At 33.5% G+C, this 21,905-nt stretch overlaps 1 protein-coding gene across 1 annotated transcript in view; it reads left to right on the top strand.

The window, feature by feature from the left end:
* Window positions 1-21,656, top strand: part of LOC101626303 (chromosome unknown open reading frame, human C9orf85) — a 45,464-nt gene extending 23,808 nt beyond the window's left edge. Inside the window, exons 2-4 of the mRNA XM_004677573.2 lie at window positions 3,580-3,686; window positions 19,093-19,206; window positions 19,678-21,656. Coding sequence (XP_004677630.1) covers window positions 3,580-3,686; window positions 19,093-19,206; window positions 19,678-19,831 — 375 coding nt within the window. The 3' untranslated portion in view covers window positions 19,832-21,656. The remainder of the gene's footprint in view (window positions 1-3,579; window positions 3,687-19,092; window positions 19,207-19,677) is intronic.
* The last annotated feature ends 249 nt before the right edge of the window (window positions 21,657-21,905 follow it).

Raw genomic sequence — 21,905 nt, 5'->3', positions numbered from 1 at the left:
GTAGAGGCCAGAGGTGCAGGGATGGTGAGAGGATTCACCACACACAGAGAGTGGGGAGCAGAACAGGAGATAGATGAAGTACACTGCTGAGGGGGGCAGCGGGCGGGTCAGGAGAGGTCTGCCATGCCATGTGGATCACCTCCGGGGCAGGTGGGGATCGAACTCATGGGGAAGTGGCTTTAGCTTCTTAGTGCAGTGCTTTAACCCGCTGCGCCTCGAAGGAGGGCCCCCAAATCAATATTTTTAAGCCCAACTTGCACATTACAGGGAATATAGGCAATAAAGCTAGATATTAATAAAGATAAATTATACCACAAGTAAATGAGACAAATCCATTAAAAAGTGGGATGTTCTCTGAAACAACTGCTGGTATTTTCAAAAACAGTGTAATATAGGATGATAAAAGAGAGACCCTTTTATATCAAAAGACAGATAATCAAATAGCACTTGAGTACTGAGCTAAGCCTCATTTGAGGGAGAGGAGAGTTCTAAAAAAGAATTTGGGGAGCAGTTGAGAAAATTTCAGTTTAGACTGGCAATATTCAACAATAGTAGGAAGTTATTTTTTTCTTCTTAGGTGTGGTGATGGTATTATTGAGTAGAAAATATTTCTAAGATATACATGTGTGTTCTGTTGATTTCTGCAACTTAAATGTATACACAAAAGCAAATAGGTGAAATTTTAATTTCATGTTAATTGTGTATGTGGTGTGCTTTGGTATTATCGTTTTAAATTTTTTACATGTTTGAAATTTTTCGTAATAGATGGGGGAGTTTTTAAAGTTCAGTTGAGAAAAGTAGTATTTGTAGAAGATATCTTATGGAATGTTTTGCATTCCTATAGATCCTGTGAATGCCAGGCTTCTGTACCTATGTTGCAGCAGCAAGAATTTTACCATGCTGGGTTTTAGTATTATATAAAAGCAGTGTACTTTGAGAACAGCCCTGTAAAATTTTTTCTATTGTCAGGATGTTTTTGAGAGCATTGCTTATTGTATCACATGGTGTTCTTTTTGGAAAAGATGAAGCTTTGGGTTTTCATAGCAATAATACTGCTTCTGGGAAACTGGATATCTGGCATGTTACAGACATTGCATCAAGTAGAGGAGCGGAGCTTACATTTAACTGTGTGCCAGATAGAAAGTTCAAGTCTCATTTATTTCTAGCAAATGTATTCCCCAGCTGCACTCCTGACTTTGTAATTCTCTGCACTTAGCTTCATTTCCCCCTTTCTGATTCCCTATCTATTTTTCTGATTTATTTTACAATATACTTTGTGATTTAAAAGTCACAACCTGACTTTCACATTATCATAATTAGTCATATAAGTTCTTGCTCCCAACTCTAGAGATCCTTTATCTTCTAGACAAATTTAGAGTAAAGAGTGTTACCAGATAGTTCAAATATATGTTCTTTTGAATGTGATTGAACACGTGATTTAAAAGTCCTATTTTCTGAAGTGGCACTGTTGTAGCTATATTAGTGTCAGACACCTTATTTTGAGGGGGGAGGATTAATATAAGGAAAAGAACTAGGCCATTTTATGGAAATGCATTTTTAGAAGCAATTAGAATTGCTGTTTTTCTTGAAAATTTCATTGGTTAATTCTGCTTTTTTTTCAATCAATGAAGGGAAGTAAAATAGACCATTCTTTTACCTTTCACATTTATGAAAAAATATTTGTTGTACAAAATAATTCTAATGAGGGATTGCCTAATTGCTTTTGAGTAATATTCCTTTTTCTCCCATCAATAGCATCTTCCTTCTGTAAACACTGTCATTTATAAAATATTTTCAGATTCAGCATATTGATATACTATTCTAATTATAATTTGCTCTTTCTACCTTCTTGGAAGTTGAAGTCCTTACCTAATTTCTTTTTGGAATTTCCCTTATTATATTACCACAACTGCATTATCTGACAATAGAATGTTTGAAGCAGGGATAGATAGCACTCTAAAATAAGACTTATGAATTAGTGATAGCTTAGACATTATGTCTGTACTAATGTACAGTAGGAATGTGTTTTGATATACCTTGAATTTACTTTAACTTTCGAAACAAGTGTTTACTGGATACATAAGGTTTTCTTCTTTGGGTAAGATTTGTAGGTTTGTTGGAATCTTCCACTGATTATGGGTTTTCTTTTAGTGATCTGAAAAGTAGCTTGTTAAATGAAATTGTTAAATGCTTTTGTATTTGCAAAGCTTTGATTTTATATTTCAACATGCTTCATTTATAATCTTAATAACCTATGGTCTTCTACTATAAGGGAGATGCTGAAACTGCCAAAAACAGGGTTAATTGTAAACACAGATGTGAGTAAGGTAAGATTGCCTTCTTTTTTGCCCCAGGCTGAATGGTTCCTAGAATCAGGATTTAGTTTTTGTTGCTCACACCTCTGGAATTCACTTTTTCTCATCTGCCAAAAATACTGGAAAACAAGGTGCACAGTTTTTCTTTCTTTCTGCGCCTGTTTTAAAGTGAAAGTACTTTTGATTCTCATTTTTACTTTCATTCATTATTTAATATATGGAAATCAAGTTTAATTTTGTAGTAGTGGCTGCTAGTCATGTGAACTCTGTACAACATCTCCATTTATACTGCTTCACACATCACTCACAGGACAAGTTCTCACAAAGACCTGTTTTGTTCTATTGTAGATCCACCCTAAAGAAACCAGTTTTCAAACTATGCAGGGCTTTGTAAATCAAGATGAACTGGTCAGAAATTGGATACAGAAACATAAAAAACCAAATAATACTTCCTAGTTAACAAGCAGTGTGTGTTATATGTAATAAAATTGCAGCTCAAGAACTGTTCTGCATTCTAAGAATATTCTAATTACAAAGTTTATATCACATTCATATTGTAATCATCAAGTCAATAGTTTGTTCCCTCTTTTGTTGAGATAGGAAAATATAAGTGAGGCTTTTCTATGATATTCTAGGCAACAGAGGGCAATGAGAACAAGTAATGAGTTGTGAGCTTTAGGTCTGAGTGTATCTTAGAATACTGAGCGTGATAACTAAGTACCAAGGTCGAGAAGAGTAGCTTAGATGTAGCACAGATTTTCTTTTTTCTGGCCATAGTTAAAGGATAGAGTGTATGCAGGATTTATTTTCCCAGGGATTCTCCATCTAGGACAGGAAGAAAAGAACACCCATACACAATTCACAAGTAGCTGAATGTTTTTCACCACAGTTAAACTCAAGTGTAATGTATTCACAATTTAGTTTATGAGTTTTAGAAATATCCTTGAAATATTTTCTCTTTGAATAAATGTCTCATGAAATTATTTTACCTCCTTGTTTAGAAATTTAAATAATATCAAGTATTGTTCAAAAGTTTTTTCTTCTTTCAGATGATCTCTAAACATTGTGCTTTTAAACTTAGTATCAAATAGCCTTCTAAAGAATCTGCAAATACTTTTCTTTCTCCCCTTGAGAAATTTAAAAAAGGAAGCAAAGAAAAATTAAAATGCCCTGTACATATTATACCCATTGTGCCCATTAATTAATATTTTTTTAAAACTTAAATTTCTCATGTGCCTTTTCCCTTTGTTTTTCTGTTTTTAAGAAAATCAATGCAAAACTTCATGATGGAGTATGTCAGCACTGTAAAGAAGTTCTTGAATGGCGTGTGAAATACAGCAAATACAAATTATTATCACAGCCTAAAAAATGGTAAGTTTATTTACTTCATCACCTGATATATGTAATATATGCTTTATTGTTTATTGTTTCAGTCCCTTTTTCAAAATTGTGTCCACATATTGAGATAAAGAAAAAATTCTGTTCTTCTAAGTAAAATTTCATTTTATACACTGATTTATGGTTTATGAAAGCAAAAAGTCTGAAAAAGTAGATTCACATTCCCTGCCCCATTATTCCGTGAACAAATAATGTATCATTTTTACAGAGATAAAGTTTAAGGCAGAGGAGAGAAAGGTTTTTTTTGCAAAATTTTGTCTTCCACTGGTGAGGTAACTATATTCTCTGTAGATTATCACTCCCAAAGTGATCTTAAAGAAGTCTGACCTTCCAGTTAAACTCATGAAGATTACTGAAATGGCTTTCATTGAATAGCACACATAAATTGCTAGATTGATAACTTATAATTTCATTTTTACTAAGATTTGAATCCAAAAGGAAAGATACTTGATTTTCTTCTTTGTCACTCTGTCCCTCATCCTTTTATAATTCTGGGCATAGCCTATAGCTGTGCCCTTATATCCTTTAGCTTAACTGAGAAAGAGACATATTGGAGATAGTTGCTACCTAAAAGATAAAAGTGATTCTTTTTTCAATGAGTATACAAATTAGCATTTTTTATGTGATAGTATTCTTACATTATGAGTTTTTACTTGGTATGCTGTATTATAGCTATTTAGAACATATGGATTCATTGCTGCTTTAATTTCCCTTTAGCTATTTAGTTGTGACATCTTCCATAAATGTGTTCTCCTTTTAGTGGAGGAAACTTTACTTAAAGTTTGGATCATCAATCTAAATACTAAATATGAAATATAATGCTTGCCAGTACTTTTATTGAAAAATTATGTCAGCCTTTTTATGAATTGGTAAACCCAGCTTTGGGGTAAATTTGTTTACTTGAGATTGTTTAACAGATACGAATGTTTTAATTTGGACAGTTTATTTTGCCTAAAACATTTGTTTTTACAATCCTCAACTAAGGATAGATTAACTTTAGCTATTTTTTCCCCCTGAATTACTCTGTCAGAGCAGAAATTTTATTATTTTTATATGAATTGTTGTCCCTCCTTTTAGTAGATTTACAGATTTCTCTCTCCTATCTTTTACTATTTCCTTTGTGTTCTCTAAGGTTTTCTCCCAAAAGAAAACACTTTTAAACAAAGCTGATGGGATCTACGCACATGGGCCAAGTTAACAATAGGGAGATTTGGCGGCAGGTTGTGTTATCCAGGACTAGATTTCCATGAGTGAAGTAACTGGACTTTCTACGTTAGAAATTAGATGCTGGTTATTCTATGAATTTTGTAGTTTTAACTAATAGTCCTAATATACGATTTGTAGATTTCTGAATATTTCCAACACATCTTTCCATAAAGGTATTTTGAGATTTCATCACCAATCTCCATTTTTCTCTTGGCAACACTATGTCCTAAAACATTTTGAATTATATTAATAGAATATCTAAACATTTATAGAGTTTTAATATTAGTCTTATAGCAAAAAAATTCACTTAAAACTTTCCTGTCTTAATCATTATTTGCATTTTAATCTCTTATCTCTTAGCTAATACACACCTTCTTTTCTGCATCCTTTGTTATGAATGTGTCCCTATGTAAAAATTATATCAATTATAGTTCTTTTGCATGCTATGATTTGGTGTAGGATTTCTGAACTTATTTATTTTAGACAGTTCCTGAATTTTCCTTTTTATTTATTGCTTATGGTCTTAATATCACTGGTTCTAGAAGAATGTATGTGCTTTAAATCCTAGAACAAATATTTTCCTCAGAAGGTAGCACAGACTCAGTTTTAAACAAAAGTAAAAGGAAACAGTGTTAGTAATAAATCTTATATTTAGTTCCAGAAAACTTAAAACACAACAGCCTTTAAGAATGTAGACACAAGGACCCAAAGATCAGCAAGTCTGTCCTGCTTTATATAAGTCACTGAAGACCTTGGGGTCTGGTATGTTATGGTCATGTTGCCACTACCTCAGGGCTCACTCTAGTTACCTAGAGGCCTTAGAGAGCTCAGTTGGGTCAAGGAGATGAGAGCTATGGAGGACCTCAGGGATTGTTGCTCCACATCTCCCTGAGACATGGGCTCACCATAAAATAGTTGCAGGCATAAAAAATGTTCATAATGAATGTAAAATGGAAGAAATATAATATCGTACAAATACTAAATATTAAAGAAAGGTCTCTGAATAAAGTAGCTCAAGTTAATACAAAACAAATGGCAACTCATGTGAGATTAAGAAACTACTAGTCAGTACGAGGTTTGAACATTTTTACTTATAAGGCTACTTCTTTGGCCGAACATGTGTCCTTTTAGTCATTTTGGAAAGCCCAGCTTTCAAACTCTAATCCAGGACTAAGAGTGTTGTAGACAGTCTAACTCACCTATAACCACATTGTTTTTTCTGCATATTAAGTCCTAATGTTGTAAGGGATTTAAACCCAATAAGGAAAGATGCTGATGGTAACATAGCTTAGTTTGACATATTAAATATTTTGTTAGTTAATTATAAATTAAACATGTCCCTTATTAGGACTTTTTATAAGCAGTTTACTTTGACACCAGATGTTTCTTTGTGTAAAGATTCATGTTTCTAACACCCTGGTTATTGTCCTAGGTTAAAATGTTGAATATTGTATCACTTGCTTACCTATCTCATGCCACAAATTATGTAGGATGAAAAAGGACTGTTAGTAATATTTTTTAAATAAAGTAATATGCAGACATTGGGGAAATTAAAACCCTTTTCTGCCTTTCTTTGACTTATAAATGAGCAAATGACACACCCTTAGCACATTTCTCTGGCTTCTGGAATATAATACTAAACTTTAGATCCAAGAAAAAGAATTTGACTTCTAAACTCTTCAGATATACCTATTTAAGATGCAAAAAGCATATTGTATTCATGGATGTCAGAAAAGACTTCATTTTTCTCCTTTTCCTATTGCAATGAGGTGACATGCTGTACAATTTTTACAAGCTTGTTTTTATGACAGTTTCTTACACTGGGCCATCCCCAGAGACTTAAGAGAATATATATGTCCTACCTTGAGTTGGAAATGGAAAATCAAAAGCTATGTATTTGCCTGAGGGGAATGGGATGATAACATTGAGAGAGAGACAGATAAAAGTTTACCTGTCTCATATTAGAGCTGTGTAAAGAATGCTGCTTCCCATCTTCACTTGATAAGGTAATGTTAAATATCATTAAATGCTCAGTTTACAGTTTACCTTATCTGTCATATACCATGATTAGCCAGCACCCTTGTTTTATACTCTGCCTCTCAATCAAGTCAGCTAAATTTGTACCAGGATACCAAGATTCCCCATCTATTTTTGTTCATGTGTGAAATGCAAGTACTTGCTACTCCCTGGTAGAAGACTGCCATGGCACAACCAGACTCTTGGTACCCAAGTGGTATAATGTCATTATCAGACATTGAGATTACTGATACTTATTAAGAACTGTGGTTCATGAAAAATCTAAATCTGTATGTATTAAACCTAATTTTTCAAGTGCCTTGTTTTTGACATTGAAAAAGAAACCCAAAGGTAAATTTAGATCATTCATTACTGTTTCTGGTAGTATGAAGTTATTCATAAACATAGAAAATAATCTCAAGTTATCAAGTGGGAATTATTAGAAAAGTATGAGATCTTATATATATAAAATGATTTATATGACTCTTGATGAAAGAAAATGTGTTATTTTTTTACTTAAGACACACCTATAGACATTTACATTATTTTGCAGGTACTAGAAACACAGAGTGTTAAAGGACTGTCCCCTTCCTCTAGAAATGCAAGACAAGAAATAAAATGGATTCTTTATTCTGGTCTCAGAGGATTGAATGTCTTTACCCAAGATCAGACAGTACAGCAGTTGGAGTTAAGATTCAAATGCAAATTGATCTCATGTTTTCCTACTTTCCCACAGTGATTTCTCAGTATTGTGCTATTCATTCAAAGATTCCTTTTTCTTCTTTCACCTGAGCTTAATAATATATTTTATAAAAGGACCCCATCTTGTTCATGGAAACTCTCTACTGCTGAGTAGAGTGCCACATAAAATATCCCTGCTTATTATAAATTTTTAGCTGAACAAATGCCTTACTTGCAAGTTATGAAATGCCTAATTTATTACCTGAAAACTTCTTTAGGTCTTAAGTTTCAGTTGACCAAACAACCTATTTCTATTAATTTGCAGCATGAGAGGCAAATAGTCCCATTGGAGTTAGAATCTTTAGACTGCTTCTATTTCTTCCTATCCATAAAAAAAAAATCACTAATAAGACAGTTTTAACATTCCTATAGTAGTAGAGAAGAGGGGAGAATCTGAAATTGCAGTAAACTTACCGACTAAATCCAAAGCTTACTTAAGAGTCCATTTACTACAACAGGTCAAAACAGAACCGCCCTGAGTAGGGAGAAGGGAATTCAGACCTTAAAGGAAGGTTTTGCAAGTAAAAGAGGGGGGTACTGGTGCAGTGTGTCTTGGAACCAGCATTGCTCTAGGGATATCTGGCCTACCAGTTTCTACAGTTTAATGACAAGTGTGTGCCCTTTGCCTAGAACACTTTCCCTTTCAGTAAATCTCTTGATTACCTAAGTCATTCCCTCTGGGCCTCACATCCAAATATTTAATGTCTCCTAATTGCTAATTTTTAATTTATTACCCCTCAATTTTTATACCTGCCAACTATCCCAATACAACCCTAAAGAATAAATCTCTTATCTTACCTACCACTACTCAGAACCTTCATTGGTATAGCATTGAATAAATTAGTGGCTTAAAAGACTTTTTTTACCTAAATGTTTTAAGAACTCTTATAGGGAAGAGTTGGGTTTCTAGCAACAGAAGGCTAAGTAGGGGTGGGGATGGAAATGGGGGGATGTTTTTTATACTGAAAGAGAAGAATAAAAGTAATATATTGGTTTGCTCATTTTAGTTTCTCTTTCTTTTTATTATATATTGGTGACTGTGAATATTTATTGCTTATCATAAAGATTTTGTCTGCTTTAAAATACATTTGATGAAGAGAAAACAAGACAGTGATTTTCAATCTTAAAAAATGGGTTAATCAGGTGTGTGTTTATTGTTGTTTTTCCCTCACCAAATGAAGATAAACATTGTAACAGACAAAGTCCCTCCAGGTGTACTAATGTGAGAGTAAATTATAGAGTTTGAGCTCTTTGGTTATACTTTTCAGTTCTAGCATTTCTCATGAAAGGTTGAGACTCTAAATGTGATATGAGAGTTGTCTGTGTTTCATATTTATTAAGATATCCTAGAGTAGCGTTGCAACCATAAGTTATTCTTCAGCTTCATATTATAGTGCATTTTAACTATCAATTCTGATTTAATTCTTATCTGTATCTTGGTCCTTACTATTAAAGATAAAAACGATGTTTTCATTTTTGGCAGTTGTTTTGTTGGACATGAAGCCTACTTTTAAATTTAATATTGACTGATATGGCATGCTTTGGGTTAAAATTGTCTGTGGTTTTTAATAATTTATATTTTCTCCCTTTCCCCCCTACACTCCTCTTGGCTAGAAGTGAATATTTTATACCTTTAAGAATTATTGCCAGGTCAACTATTGCTATAAAAAGGTGTAGGACAATTCCTTTGCTTATTTTGAAACACATAATGTAGGGCACAAGCAAGTGAATTTTAACTTATGTACTCAAAGTTCTTGGAATTTAAAGATATTTCTTGTTAAAAACATTTTCTAAATATTGTATGTTAAATGCCCTGGTATACTTTCAGAATCTTTTATGATAGCATAGATAACTTGTAGCCACTGCAGGAAATGTGGCTTTCTGGAACTCTTGTCAATGTTGAGTTTCTATTACTTGTCTACCAAGGGTGGAGTACCACGGCTCACTGTTTAAAAAAACACCTAGTCATCACATATGTGAAAGTATTGCAAGGGCAGCTGAGTTGTGATAAAGGTTAAAGTATAACCATGTAACCAGGAATTGAGGGCAGTGCCAAAAAATTTGTAGCAGAGTAAACTAAGTACTAGAAAAATCAGAGCGATCTTTTTCTCCTTAGTATTTATTATCTACAGTAGAGGTTCACAAATGTTTAGTTCTCAGGATACTTTACACTATTAAAACTCACTGAGTTTTACTTATTGAGCTTGACTTATATGGGTTTATTAGCTACATCTGTTGATATTTATTGTATTGGATTTGAAATCTAAGACATTTTAAAGATAATTATTTAATAAGTGATATAAATGTAAACAACGTATGTCATTAAGTCCAAATATACTTTTTTAAAAAAGATTTATTTATGCATACAGAATTGGGGTACAAGCCAGATGTGCAAAGGCAGTGAGAGAATTCACCAGAGACAGAGTGGGGAGCAGAACAGGCAGACTGATGAAGTACACTGCTGAGGGGCGCAGCGGGCGGGTCAGGAGAGGTCTGCTGTGCCAAGTAGCTCACCTCCTGGGCAGGGATCCAACTCACACTGAAGCGGCTGCAGCTAGCTTGCAGTGCCACATCCTTACCCTTTGAGCCACCAGGGAGGGCCCCAAATATACTTTTTAAGCACTGGTCATTGGAAAATACTAGTTCACTGAGTTATAAATATTGATATAAAAGTCATGTTACTGGGCTTCCCTGGTGGCAGGGGTTGTCTTAGTGCTATCATGCTCTCATCTCTGCGGCCCGAGTTGGATCCCTGGCCAGGGAGCTGACCCACAGGGTGCAACTGGCCTTTCTGTTCTCACCTGCTGTTCCCCTCTGCAGTGTATTTCAGTAGATGTAACTGTTTGCTCCCCACACTACCTCTGGTACATCCTTTTACCTTCCGCACCTCTGGCATTCTATGCATAAATTAAAAAATATTTTTTAAAAAAGAAAAGCTGGGCCCTCCCTGGTGGTGCAGCGGTTAAAGCACTGCACTAAGAAGTTAAAGCCACTTCCTCATGAGTTCGATCCATGCCTGCCCCCGAGGTGATCCACATGGCGTGGCAGACCTCTCCTGACCCACCTGCTGCTCCCCTTAGCAGTGTACTTCATCTATCTGCCTGTCCTGCTTCCTGCTCCCTGCTCTGTGTGTGGTGAATCCTCTCACCATCCCTGCTCCTCTGGCCTGTACCCCAGTTCTGTATACATAAATAAATAAACCTTAAAAAAAAAAAAAAAGAAGAAGAAAAGCCATGTTACTATTAAAATGATGTTATCAAAAAGTCTGTGATCTTATTTTGTTATTGAATGCAGTGATTGTTAGTACAATTTGCTGCATGAGGAGGAAATATAATTTTCCCTTTACTCTTCTAGTTTTTTTGGCTGAGGTACTCCTCTGTTCACCCTATCATAAGACAAATTAACAGGAGAAAAATAAACAGAAGTTTAACAACATGTTTACCTCTGATGGAGGACAACTCCAAACTACATCACTTCTTGTATGCATGGAAAATATCTAGGTAAAAGTTAGGGTTGGGGGCAGCCATGGCAGGTTATGAGCTAAAACTAATAAACAAGGTTATGATTGTTAGTCACATTGAAGTCTCTGCTTTCTCCATTGATAAGGAAGTTTTAAATTTAGTTATTTTCCTCTTCCCACTATAGAGACAAGACAAACACCCTTAGAAATAGTGATTTACTTTATGACTATAAATATTTTTTATAAAGATTATTTAGTTTGCTGTTTCTTTTACAAATGAAAAAAGCTGCTAGAGATAACCCTTATGCAAAGAAGTGTGTATTTGGGGGATGGCATATTCTGCTACCTCGCAATGCCATTGTTTTTGTTCATGTTAAGCTGCTAGCACTTTTAATACCCACTGTAAAGAATTAGACTCAGAACTTAAGATGACGTTCTTAGATGCTATGGCAAGGACATGTCAAAGCTAGAATACTAGCTCTCCTGTTTCCCAAATCACTGTACTATTTCCAAAATAATATTTTCTAGTATTTATCATAGTGATCTATTAAAAGCTTCAGATTTTGCCTCTGATTTTCTTCCTTAAAAATGTACTGATCATTTATTAGCTCTTTCCTTTTGTCTTTTTCATTGTAAAAAAAAAAAAGTGAATAAGGTAACATTATTGTAAAGTTTACTACTGTCTCCTTTGTCTGTAAACATAGTGTATAAGAGTGTCCCATGTTTTATTTGACCACAATTTCCATTTAAATGATTGGTTTTGTATGTATGGTTAAGATTAGTTGTTTCTGCAAATGATAATCCTCGGAGAAGTGAAAAGAGACAAGAGTCATTATTTTAATATTTCTGAAGTTCTGTTGGTAATGGATAAAAAATACTCATAATGTAAATTGGGTAAAATTTATATTTAGATGATTTTAAAGGTTTTCATTACTGTGCATTTTACAAGAAAGCACTCAGAAGTGATTAAAACATTTGAATTCTATTTTTAGATATTTCAAGTGTTTCTAGATATTTTTAGATATTTAAGTGTTTCATGACAATTGAAGTGTGTTTCTCTTATCAATAAAATATCTAAATCATTCTCATGCTTACGATCAAAATTCTTTGATGAAATAAATATAGGATTGAGGTGAAAAAATACAAAAATTTTAATGCATTTAAAACCTTTCACTCTACCCCCTGTCAAGCCATAAAGTCTGGATTAAGTGTTTGAAAGACAAAGAACACAAAGGTTCCACTTTTGTGAGAGAGAAACTGAAAGATGGTAAATTTCTAAAATTTATATAATTTACATTTTAAGAAACACTTCACATATATAAAAGGAAGCATTTAAAAATGCTATATGTACTTCTAGTATATTTTCTTATTACAGATATATTTATATTTACAAGGCAACTATCTTAATAATACCTGATTTTCAGAATAAATTTAAATTTGAGAATGGCATAATTGCTTTTTGCCATAGAATTCCCTTCTTTCCAGATTGGTCAGTACTGTTTCAACCAGCAACAGGAACTCTGAAATTCCCACTTAAAAGCAGTGTTTGATCTGGACAGTAGTCCTCAAGTGATTGTGTACTTAAGAATTTCTCAAAGAGTTTGTTTTTTGTCATATATGTGGCATCATAGTGGAGAGTCTTGCATGTGACTTCTTTAACCTACCATAGCAAATTTGATGTCTGTCTATTGTGTGATTCATTTTACATTGCCGATTAGTATTCTATTGCAAGGATGTGCACAGATAATTCATCCATTCGCCTGTTGATGGATATTTACATTTTGCTATTTTTTGGGGATTACAACTTACGCTTCCATAAACATTCATGTGCAAGGTTTTATATGAACATGTGTTTTCATTTCTCTTGAACAAATATCTAGCAGTGAAATAGCTGTATATTATGTTAAAAAGATGTTTATAAGAAGTTATCAAACAGTTTTTCAAAGTGGCTGTACCATTTACATCCTCACCAATCGTGTGTAAGAGTTCTTCATCCTTACCAACAATTGGAATTATTAGGGTTATTTCTTTTAGTTTTATTTTGTTCTTTTTTTTAGCCATAAGTAAGTAACTGAATCTCATTGTGATTTAACTTGTAATTTTCTGGTGACCAGTGATACTAAGCATCTTTTCATATGCTCTTCTTACATACGTTTATCTTCTTTGGTGATGTTTCTGTTCATATCTTTAGCTCATATTTTTTAGTTGGCTTGTTTACTTACTTATTACTGGGTTTTGAAAGTTCATTAGTGGGCACAGGTATTTTCTCTGATACATGGTTTAGAAATATTTCCCATCAGCATCTGACTTGTTTTTCATTTTCTTTGTCTTTGAAAGACATTTTTTTATTTTGGTAAAATATCTGGCTTTCGTCAGTCCCTAAAGTGTGTGGAGCATACTTTCCCAAAGTTCTCACTTTAGCATGTGGATTATTTAGAACTGCAATCAATCTAAGCTGCAGCTCACAAGAAATTATACCACTCCCTTAACTACTTTAAGAAGAATGAAAATTGCAGAAATGAGAATTAGCGGTTGTATCAGAAATAACCATTTTATTGGAGAAAGCTATCTATTAAGAGGGCAAACATGTTATTACAAACACCTGGTGTTTGTCATGTGAATCACCCTTTCCTTATCGTGAGTCCACCGCTCTCTCTCCTCAAGTCCCTACCTCATTCCTTAGCTCAAGATCTGTAGTCCTCCAGTCCATTTCCCTAATTGTCTTTGGTATCCAAATCTATGTAGAGTCTTCTTATGTATGTAGTTAAATTTATTTTTCCCCCCTCATAAATTTTTCTCTCCTACTAGTTACCACTTATGACTAAATTCATTGTTAGTTTGATTATTTGACTGGGATCACCAAAAAGAACCCAACAGGATGGAGGGAGATTTCCTTACTACCCTGACACTGGTTTAATTGTGGCAGCTAAAAATTCTTTGCCTAGCCTAGAGTCACAGATATTTTATAATCATTTGGGTTTATGATCCATTTCTTGTTTATTTTATGGCTAGCCCTTTGTTCAGCATCATTTGTTGAAAAGACTACTGTTTTTCTCTTGAACTGCTTTCGTACTTTTGAAAGTCAATTTTGTCTAATGCTATTTTTTTGCTTCTACTAAGATTAATTTGTATATTGCTATATTTGATTTGCTAACATTTTGACATAGATTTTTTACACATACATAAAAATTAGAAATGCTGATCTGTAGTTTTCTTTGTTTTGTCTTGATATTTGAGCCTCATTAAAGGAGTTAAGTTATTTTCTTTCCTATTTTGTTTTCTGGAAGGATTTGTGTTACTTCTGAAATGTTAGAATTCATTAGTAGAGCCATTTGGGACTGAAGTTTTCTTTGTTGAAGACATTTTAGTTGTGATTATATTTTTCTTCAATGGGGAGAGGAGACTTTTAGATTTTTTTAGCAAGTTCTTGTAGGGTATTTTTCCAGAAGTGTGTCCATTACAATGAAGTTGTTGGATTTATGGACATGCAGTTGTTAGTAAAATTTCATTATTATCCTTGTAATATCTGTTACATATATGGTTCTGTCCCCTCTATCAATAATTACATCTTAGTAATTATGGTCTCTCATGTCTTGTTTAGTCTTGTTTTGTTAATCTTTTTAAAAGGCCTATTTTTGGTTTTATTGATTTTTCTGTTTTCAGTGTCATTAATTTGTGTTTATATTATTGATTCTGTCATTTTGTTTGCTCTGACTTCCTGTCATTTTCTCTGACCTAGTTATGTAAAAGTCTTTTGTTTAATTTGTAGATGTTAAACATTTCCCAGATATGTTTCTTTTTTTTTTTTTTGGACTACTGATTTCTGGTTAATTTGGTAAGAACATTTTGTGTAAATTCTGGTGATTTTTTTTTCTTTTTAATCTATTGAGGTTGATTTTATGGCTCTGAAAATTTATCTATCTTGGAGAATGTTCTGTGTGTACTTGAGAATATATTTTTTTTGTTGGGTGGAATATTCAGGGAATGTCAGTTTGGTAGATAGTCCCAGATGTCCTATAACATATTAATTTCAGGTGTACAGCATGATTCATTATTTGTTGTACTGCAGAATGATCACTGTAATGTCTAGTTAAAACCCACCACAGTACATAATACAACATTTTTTTCTTGTGATAAGAACTTTAAGATTTACTCTGAGAACTTTTAGGATTTCAGCGACTTTAAAATATGCGACACTATTATTAAATAGAATCACCATGCTGTACATTATATATCCATATCTTATTTATTTTATAACTGGAAGTTTATACCTTTTCCCATTTAACCCATTACCCCATCCTCTGCCTCTGACAGCTGTGACTGTGTTCTCTGTATCAATAAGTTTCGTTTTTTTAAACATTTGGCATATGAGATTATGTAATATATGTCATTCGCTGATTAATTGATTTTACATAGGATAATGCTTTTGAAATCCATCCACATTGTTGCAAAAATAACAAGATTTGGTTCTTTTTTATGGCTAAATAATAGCCCGTTGAATATACGTGTATATATCACATCTCATTATATACGTTAATATATAATATGTATTATATATTTCATTTTGTTTATCTGTTCATCCATCAAAGGACCCTTAGGTAATTGCCATATCTTGGTCTTTGTAAATAACAGTACAGTGAACAGGGGGATACATGTATCTTTTTGAGCAAGTGTTTTTATTTATTTCAGCTTAATATCTAGAAGTGGGATTGTGTGATCATGTGGCACTTTTGTTTTTAATTTTTTGAGATACCACCCTACTGTTTCACATAGTAGCTACAATAATTTACATTCCCATAAACAGTGTACAGGGTCCCCTTTTCTACACACCCCTTATAATCATTTTGTTTATCTTTTTAATAATGGCTGTTCTAACATGAATGAGGTGTTATCTCATTTAATTTTGATTTACATTTCTATGGTGATCAGTGACTTTTCATGTACCTGTTGACCTGAATTTCTTTGGGGAAACAAATTTTTAGATCCTCTACTATTCATCCTAGCTCGATATGTAGCAATATATTTTTCCTCCACCTTAGCAGCATTCTTTTTCATAAGGCTACCTGTCATCTGCAACTGATAGTCCATTTTCGTGGCAGTAACATTCACAATAGGCCAGAATATTGACCTTTGATTTTGGAGTGATAGAACAAAGCTAAAAAAGGGTAAAGATAGCCTCCAATTGGGATCCTTCCTTTTTGTCTCCCCCTTATGGGGTATATTGTTTTCATCTCTCTTTCCTGATAGGCCATACTCACCTTTGCCATGTCTTCTTTTACCTTTCTCTTTAGTAGTCATTGTCTTCTGCTTTCTGAGCACTTCTTACAGAACTCTGAAAAGCTGACTGAAGCATCTGGTGCTTCTCTTGTGCTCTTTCTGACATAAAAAAATACATATAATGACATCTTGCCTCTTAGCTTCTTCAGATCTCCTTTGCCCATTTTTAATTATTTTTCTTCAGTGAGCAGAGATGCCCAGTGTCCATCCAGCTCTCAATTGCTCTGGTGTTCAAATTTCATTCTTTCTGCATCAAATTTCATTCTTTTTGCATATGGTTACTTTATTTTCCCAGCACTATATATTGTAGAGAATGTCTTTCCCCATTGTATATTCTTGATGGCTTTGATGTAGAACAATTGACCACGTATGTGTGGATTTCTTTCCGGGCTCTCTTTTGTTCTATTAATCCATGTTTTTATGCCCCTACTTTACAGGCTTGATATCTATAGCATTGTAACATAATTTGAAGTTAGGGAGCATCATGTCTCCAGGTTTTTTCTTAAGATTTGTCTGGCTATTCAGGGTCTTGTGTAATTTCATACGAGTTTTGTGAGAAAAGTCATTGGGGTTTTGACAGGGATTACAGTAGATTGTTTTAGATAGCATGAATATTTAAACATTATTATACAACATTCCATCTCAAAAAAACAAGATACACATTCGTCTCAAGTATACCACAGAACAATCCACACTTATATGGTCAGTTAATCTACATCAAAGGCATCAAGATATATAATGAGAAAAAGACATTCTCTTCACTATATGGTTCTGGGAAAACAAAGCAAACATATGCAAAAAGAATGAAATTTGAAAACCAGAGCAAGTGAGAGCTGGATGGGCACTAAGCAACTCGGCCTCAGGATAGATCATGTGTTAGATCGCAAAACAGGTCTTAATAAATTTTAAAAGGCTTGGAATTATATCAGCATCTTTGTTGAGCAAAATGATATGAAACAATAAATCAATTATTGGACAATAACTGGAAAGTTCACAAATATGTGGAGATTGAACAACATGCTATTGAATGACTGTGGGTCATTGAAAACATCAAAAGAGAAAGTTAAAAAATACCTTGAGACAAATAAAATTGGAAATACAACAAAGTTAAAGTCATACAGTTCAGGGAAAGCATTTGAAAGAGACAAGCTCATAACTAAATCCATACATCAAGAAACAAGTAAAATCTTAAATAAGTAACTTAATTTTGTACCATAAAGAATAATGTCCAAAAAAAGTAGAAGGAAGGAAGTAACAGATCAGTAAATGAATTAAATCTAAAATGACCAACCTTTAGCTAGACTTAGACCCAAGTAAAATAAAATCAGAAACAAAAGAGGACATGATACTACAGATGTTCTGATACCACAGGAAAACAAAGAACCATAAGAGACTACAATAAATAATCATGTGTCAACAAACTTAATAATTAGAAGAAATGAACTCCTAGAAAAATATAGGCTAACCTAACAATCCTGAATTATGAAGGAATAGAAAATATGAACACAATCAGAAACCAGAAACCTCCCAACAGATGAAAGTTGGGACCACGTGACTTCACTGATTAATTCTATCAGTCAAAGAAGAACCAATAGCAGTCTGTCTTCAAAAAAACAGAAGACTTCCAAATTCATTTTGTGAGTTAATTCACCCGTATAACAAACTCAGAGACAAAGATTTCACAAGGAAAGAAAAAAAAGATAGACCAATATCCATTATAAACAGATTTTAAAAACCCTCAATAAAATATTAGCAAACTGAATTCAACAATATTTAAAGGATCATATACCATGATAAAGTGGAAATTTTTCAACATCTGTAAATCAGTCGTTGTGATATATACTACATTAACACAATGAGAGGAAAATCATATAACCATCTCAGTAGATGCAAAAGAAACATTCAACAAAATTAAACAACTATTTGTGATAGACTCAAAATAAATTGTTTATAGAGGGAACCTCAACATCGTAAAGGCCCTATATAAGAATCCCAAAGCTGATATTAGACTCAGTGGTGAGAAAACTTTTTCTGGAAGGTCAAGACCAAGAAAACCACGCTCACCCAAGATAGTATTGGAAGTCCTCCCCGCCAGTGTAATTAGGTAAGAAAAATGAATATAAGACAACCAAATTAGAAAGGAAGTAAAACTGTTACTACTCGCAGATGAGTCTTTTAAAAAATTAAGAAAGTAGATAAATTTTAAGTACTATTATTTTGTAGTTGCAAATTTTTATTTAAAAATCTATATAATTAGGCCCTCCCTGGTGGCGCAGAGGGTTGTTAAAGCACAGCACTAAGAAGCTTAAGTCACTTATGCATGAGTTCGAACCCCGCCCACCCTGGAGGTGATCTACATGGCAAGGCAGACCTCTCCTGACCTGCCTGCTGCTCCTCTCTGCAGTGTACTTCGTAGATCTGCCTGTTCTGCTCCCCACTCTGTCTATGGTGAATCCGCTCACCCTTGGCATCTCTGCCTCTACCCCAGTTCTGTATGAATAAATAAATAAATCTTTTTAAAAATCTATATAATTAATCTAAAGTGGTAAATATCTGAGTTTAAATTCCTGGAGTTCTAATTTTTAGACTTTCTACATACATCTTTAGCCACACCCCCTTATTTTAGTAAATAAATCTTAGGTAATTAGCAAAAACTAATATTTTCTTTTCCACTTTTAGTGTTAAATGTTTACAAAAGACAGTGAAAGATTCTTACCACATAATGTGTAGACCATGTGCATCTGAACTTGAAGTTTGTGCAAAATGTGGAAAGAAAGAAGACATTGTTAGTCCGTGAGTATTTTTTTCTGTTTGCATTTTACTCTTTAAGTAATAACATGCTTATTTTATTTTAAGAAAACAAGTTCTTTTAGAATCTAAGTTGAAGTATATCATATTCATGTAGACCTTTTTCTTTCTAATAGATAATTTTAATTATTCATGAAATTTTTAGAGTTAAAATTACATAGTTAGGAAGTTAAAATACTTATCTATGAGGTTCACATTCATTATTTATCACAGACTAATTATTTAGTGCTAACAACTTTGATGGATATGATTATTAACTTCTCTGAGTCAAATTTATTGATGACAGTATTATAATTGGTTGGATTTGTGGTAAGTTAGTCTTCATGATCTTTCTCTGCTATACTTATTTCATTAGATATCTTGCTGTGAAAAAATAGTGTATAGTATCCTTCAGTCTACAAAGTTAAGTTGTGAAAGCCTGAAAAATAATTAGAAGTTTTCTTTTTCCATCTTTAGGTTTAATAAAGAACCAGAAAAGACAGAAAATACTGAAAATAGCATACACTTCAACCATAGAAGAAGCCACAGAGCAAATAAAGAAGAAAGTAATGATGATTTAGATTTTGATGCTGATTTAGATGACACAGAAAATGACAATCAAATGCATTAATGTATATATATTAAAAGTCATTATGTAAATATGAAATTCTGAACAAGTTTTCATTGAGTGCTTTATGAAAAAATATTCGAAAATCCTAACAAGTCAGAAAAACCTATAGAAAAGAGTCACAGTTTATACATGAACAAACTTTTTGTGATATTTGAATTATTACAAAACTTTCACCTGGAGTTTTATCACAATAACTTTTAAGTATTGTGTGTTATATTTGCCAATTGAATACTCAAGTATCTTATTGTAACTCATGGGAGTCATTTTAAAGAATATACTACCTAACATCAAACTGAACGAGTTGCAGAATTATGGTTGTATAAGAACTATCTCATATAAAAATCAGATGACATCATTATTGGCTAGCCTCAAAAACTACTCATCAATGAGTAAATTTTGATAGATTGATCTCAACTGCCTGCATGGCAAAAGAGCTTAAGTTTGCTTGTTATAAAGCAAAACGTTTATTTTTGTATAATAGTGTTTAACTACTGTTGCTGTTTTTCATTGAAAGTATTTTTACACATCCCATCACATTTTTTACCTTTTTTTGTCTTGTGATCCAAAGGTACTGGGAAAATACATAAAATGTATATGTAGAGTTTAATAAATAGATTTAAAGGAAAACCATACAGCTATCACCCCAATGAAGAACTACTCCTAAAAATACAACTTAACTGTGTTTGATTTCTGAGCTCTTCCCCACCTAAATCCCCCATAAAATTTATATCTAAAGCAGTGAAATGATAGAATAAACTTTGTGTCTTCAGCTAAATTAAGAAGTGCAGATACTGCTTTTGAACTTTATATGAGTCATCTTATGCTTTGTTGTTATTTTGTACTTGTTCTTTATGTCAATGTTATGAAATCTGAGACTGACCCATGTCATTGTAATACCATTAATTTGTTCACTTTATAATGTTTTATTCCATAATATTTACGTAGCATACTTTTATACTAATTTTGATATGCACTTGAGTTATTTCAATTTTTTTTCTATTGCAAATAATACTCCTGTGAGAGTCATTCTGTATACATGTCTTCTTGGTACATGTCTTGTTTCTTGGCACACATTGCAGTAGCAGAGGTCATTGTGTGTATGTCTTCAGTTTTACTGTATGTATAATGCCAAATGTCTTTCTAGAAGTATTGTTACCTTCCTTCCCTGTATGTATTCCCAAATGTATTTATGTTACATGCTCTGCGTCTTTTCTAGCACTCAGTATCATACCTTTTAATTTCTCTCAGTTTGATAAGGCTATAAATATCCCTTTGTCTTATAAATTTGTGTTTTCCTAATTACTGATAATCCTAGCCTCTTCTTATGTTTATTGACTGTTTGGTTTTTCAATAATAGATGATAATCGGGAATCATTTGATAAACTTCAGTGATGTTATTTAAGAAAAATATACTGAATTATTGAAGGAAATAATGACAATTTACTTCAAGGTATCTCATCATTTAAAAAAAGTCAAGAAAAGGCCTCTTGATAGCACAGGGGTTAAAGTCTCAGTGCTATCATCAGCTACTGTAGCATGAGTTCCATTCCGTGCCAGGAAGCTGTCCCACAGGTTGCAGCAGATCCTTCCTGTCTCACCCGCTGCTCCCCTGTGCACTTTGTCAGTCTGCCTGTTCTGCTTCCCACTCTGTTTCTGGTGAAACCTCTTACCGCCCCCACCTCCACATCTCTGTCCTACACCACAGTTTTGTATGTTACACTACAGTTTTGTGTGCATAAATAAATAAAAATACAGTCAAGCCATACATAACATTTCAATGACATCAAAAAATTATGTAGTACTTTAAGAATTAATTTTTTTAATATTCAAGAACTGTTGAAAAAAACATTTAAAAATCTGGCCTTTCCTGGTGGCACAGCAGGTTAAAGCACACCATTAAGAAGCTAAAGCCACTACAGCATGAGTTCGAACCCCGCCCGCCCTGGAGTTGATCCACATGGCCAGGCAGACCTCTCCTGATCCGCCCACTGCTCTCTTCAGCAGTGTACTTCCTTGACCTGCCTGTTCTGCTCCCCCACTCTGTCTCTGGTGAATCCTCTCGCCACCCCTGCAC

The sequence above is a fragment of the Condylura cristata genome, unplaced genomic scaffold, assembly GCF_000260355.1.
Source record: "Condylura cristata isolate star-nosed mole 26May11 unplaced genomic scaffold, ConCri1.0 scaffold00006, whole genome shotgun sequence".
Lineage (NCBI taxonomy): Eukaryota > Metazoa > Chordata > Mammalia > Eulipotyphla > Talpidae > Condylura > Condylura cristata.
This window is presented reverse-complemented; position numbering and strand designations above follow the sequence as displayed.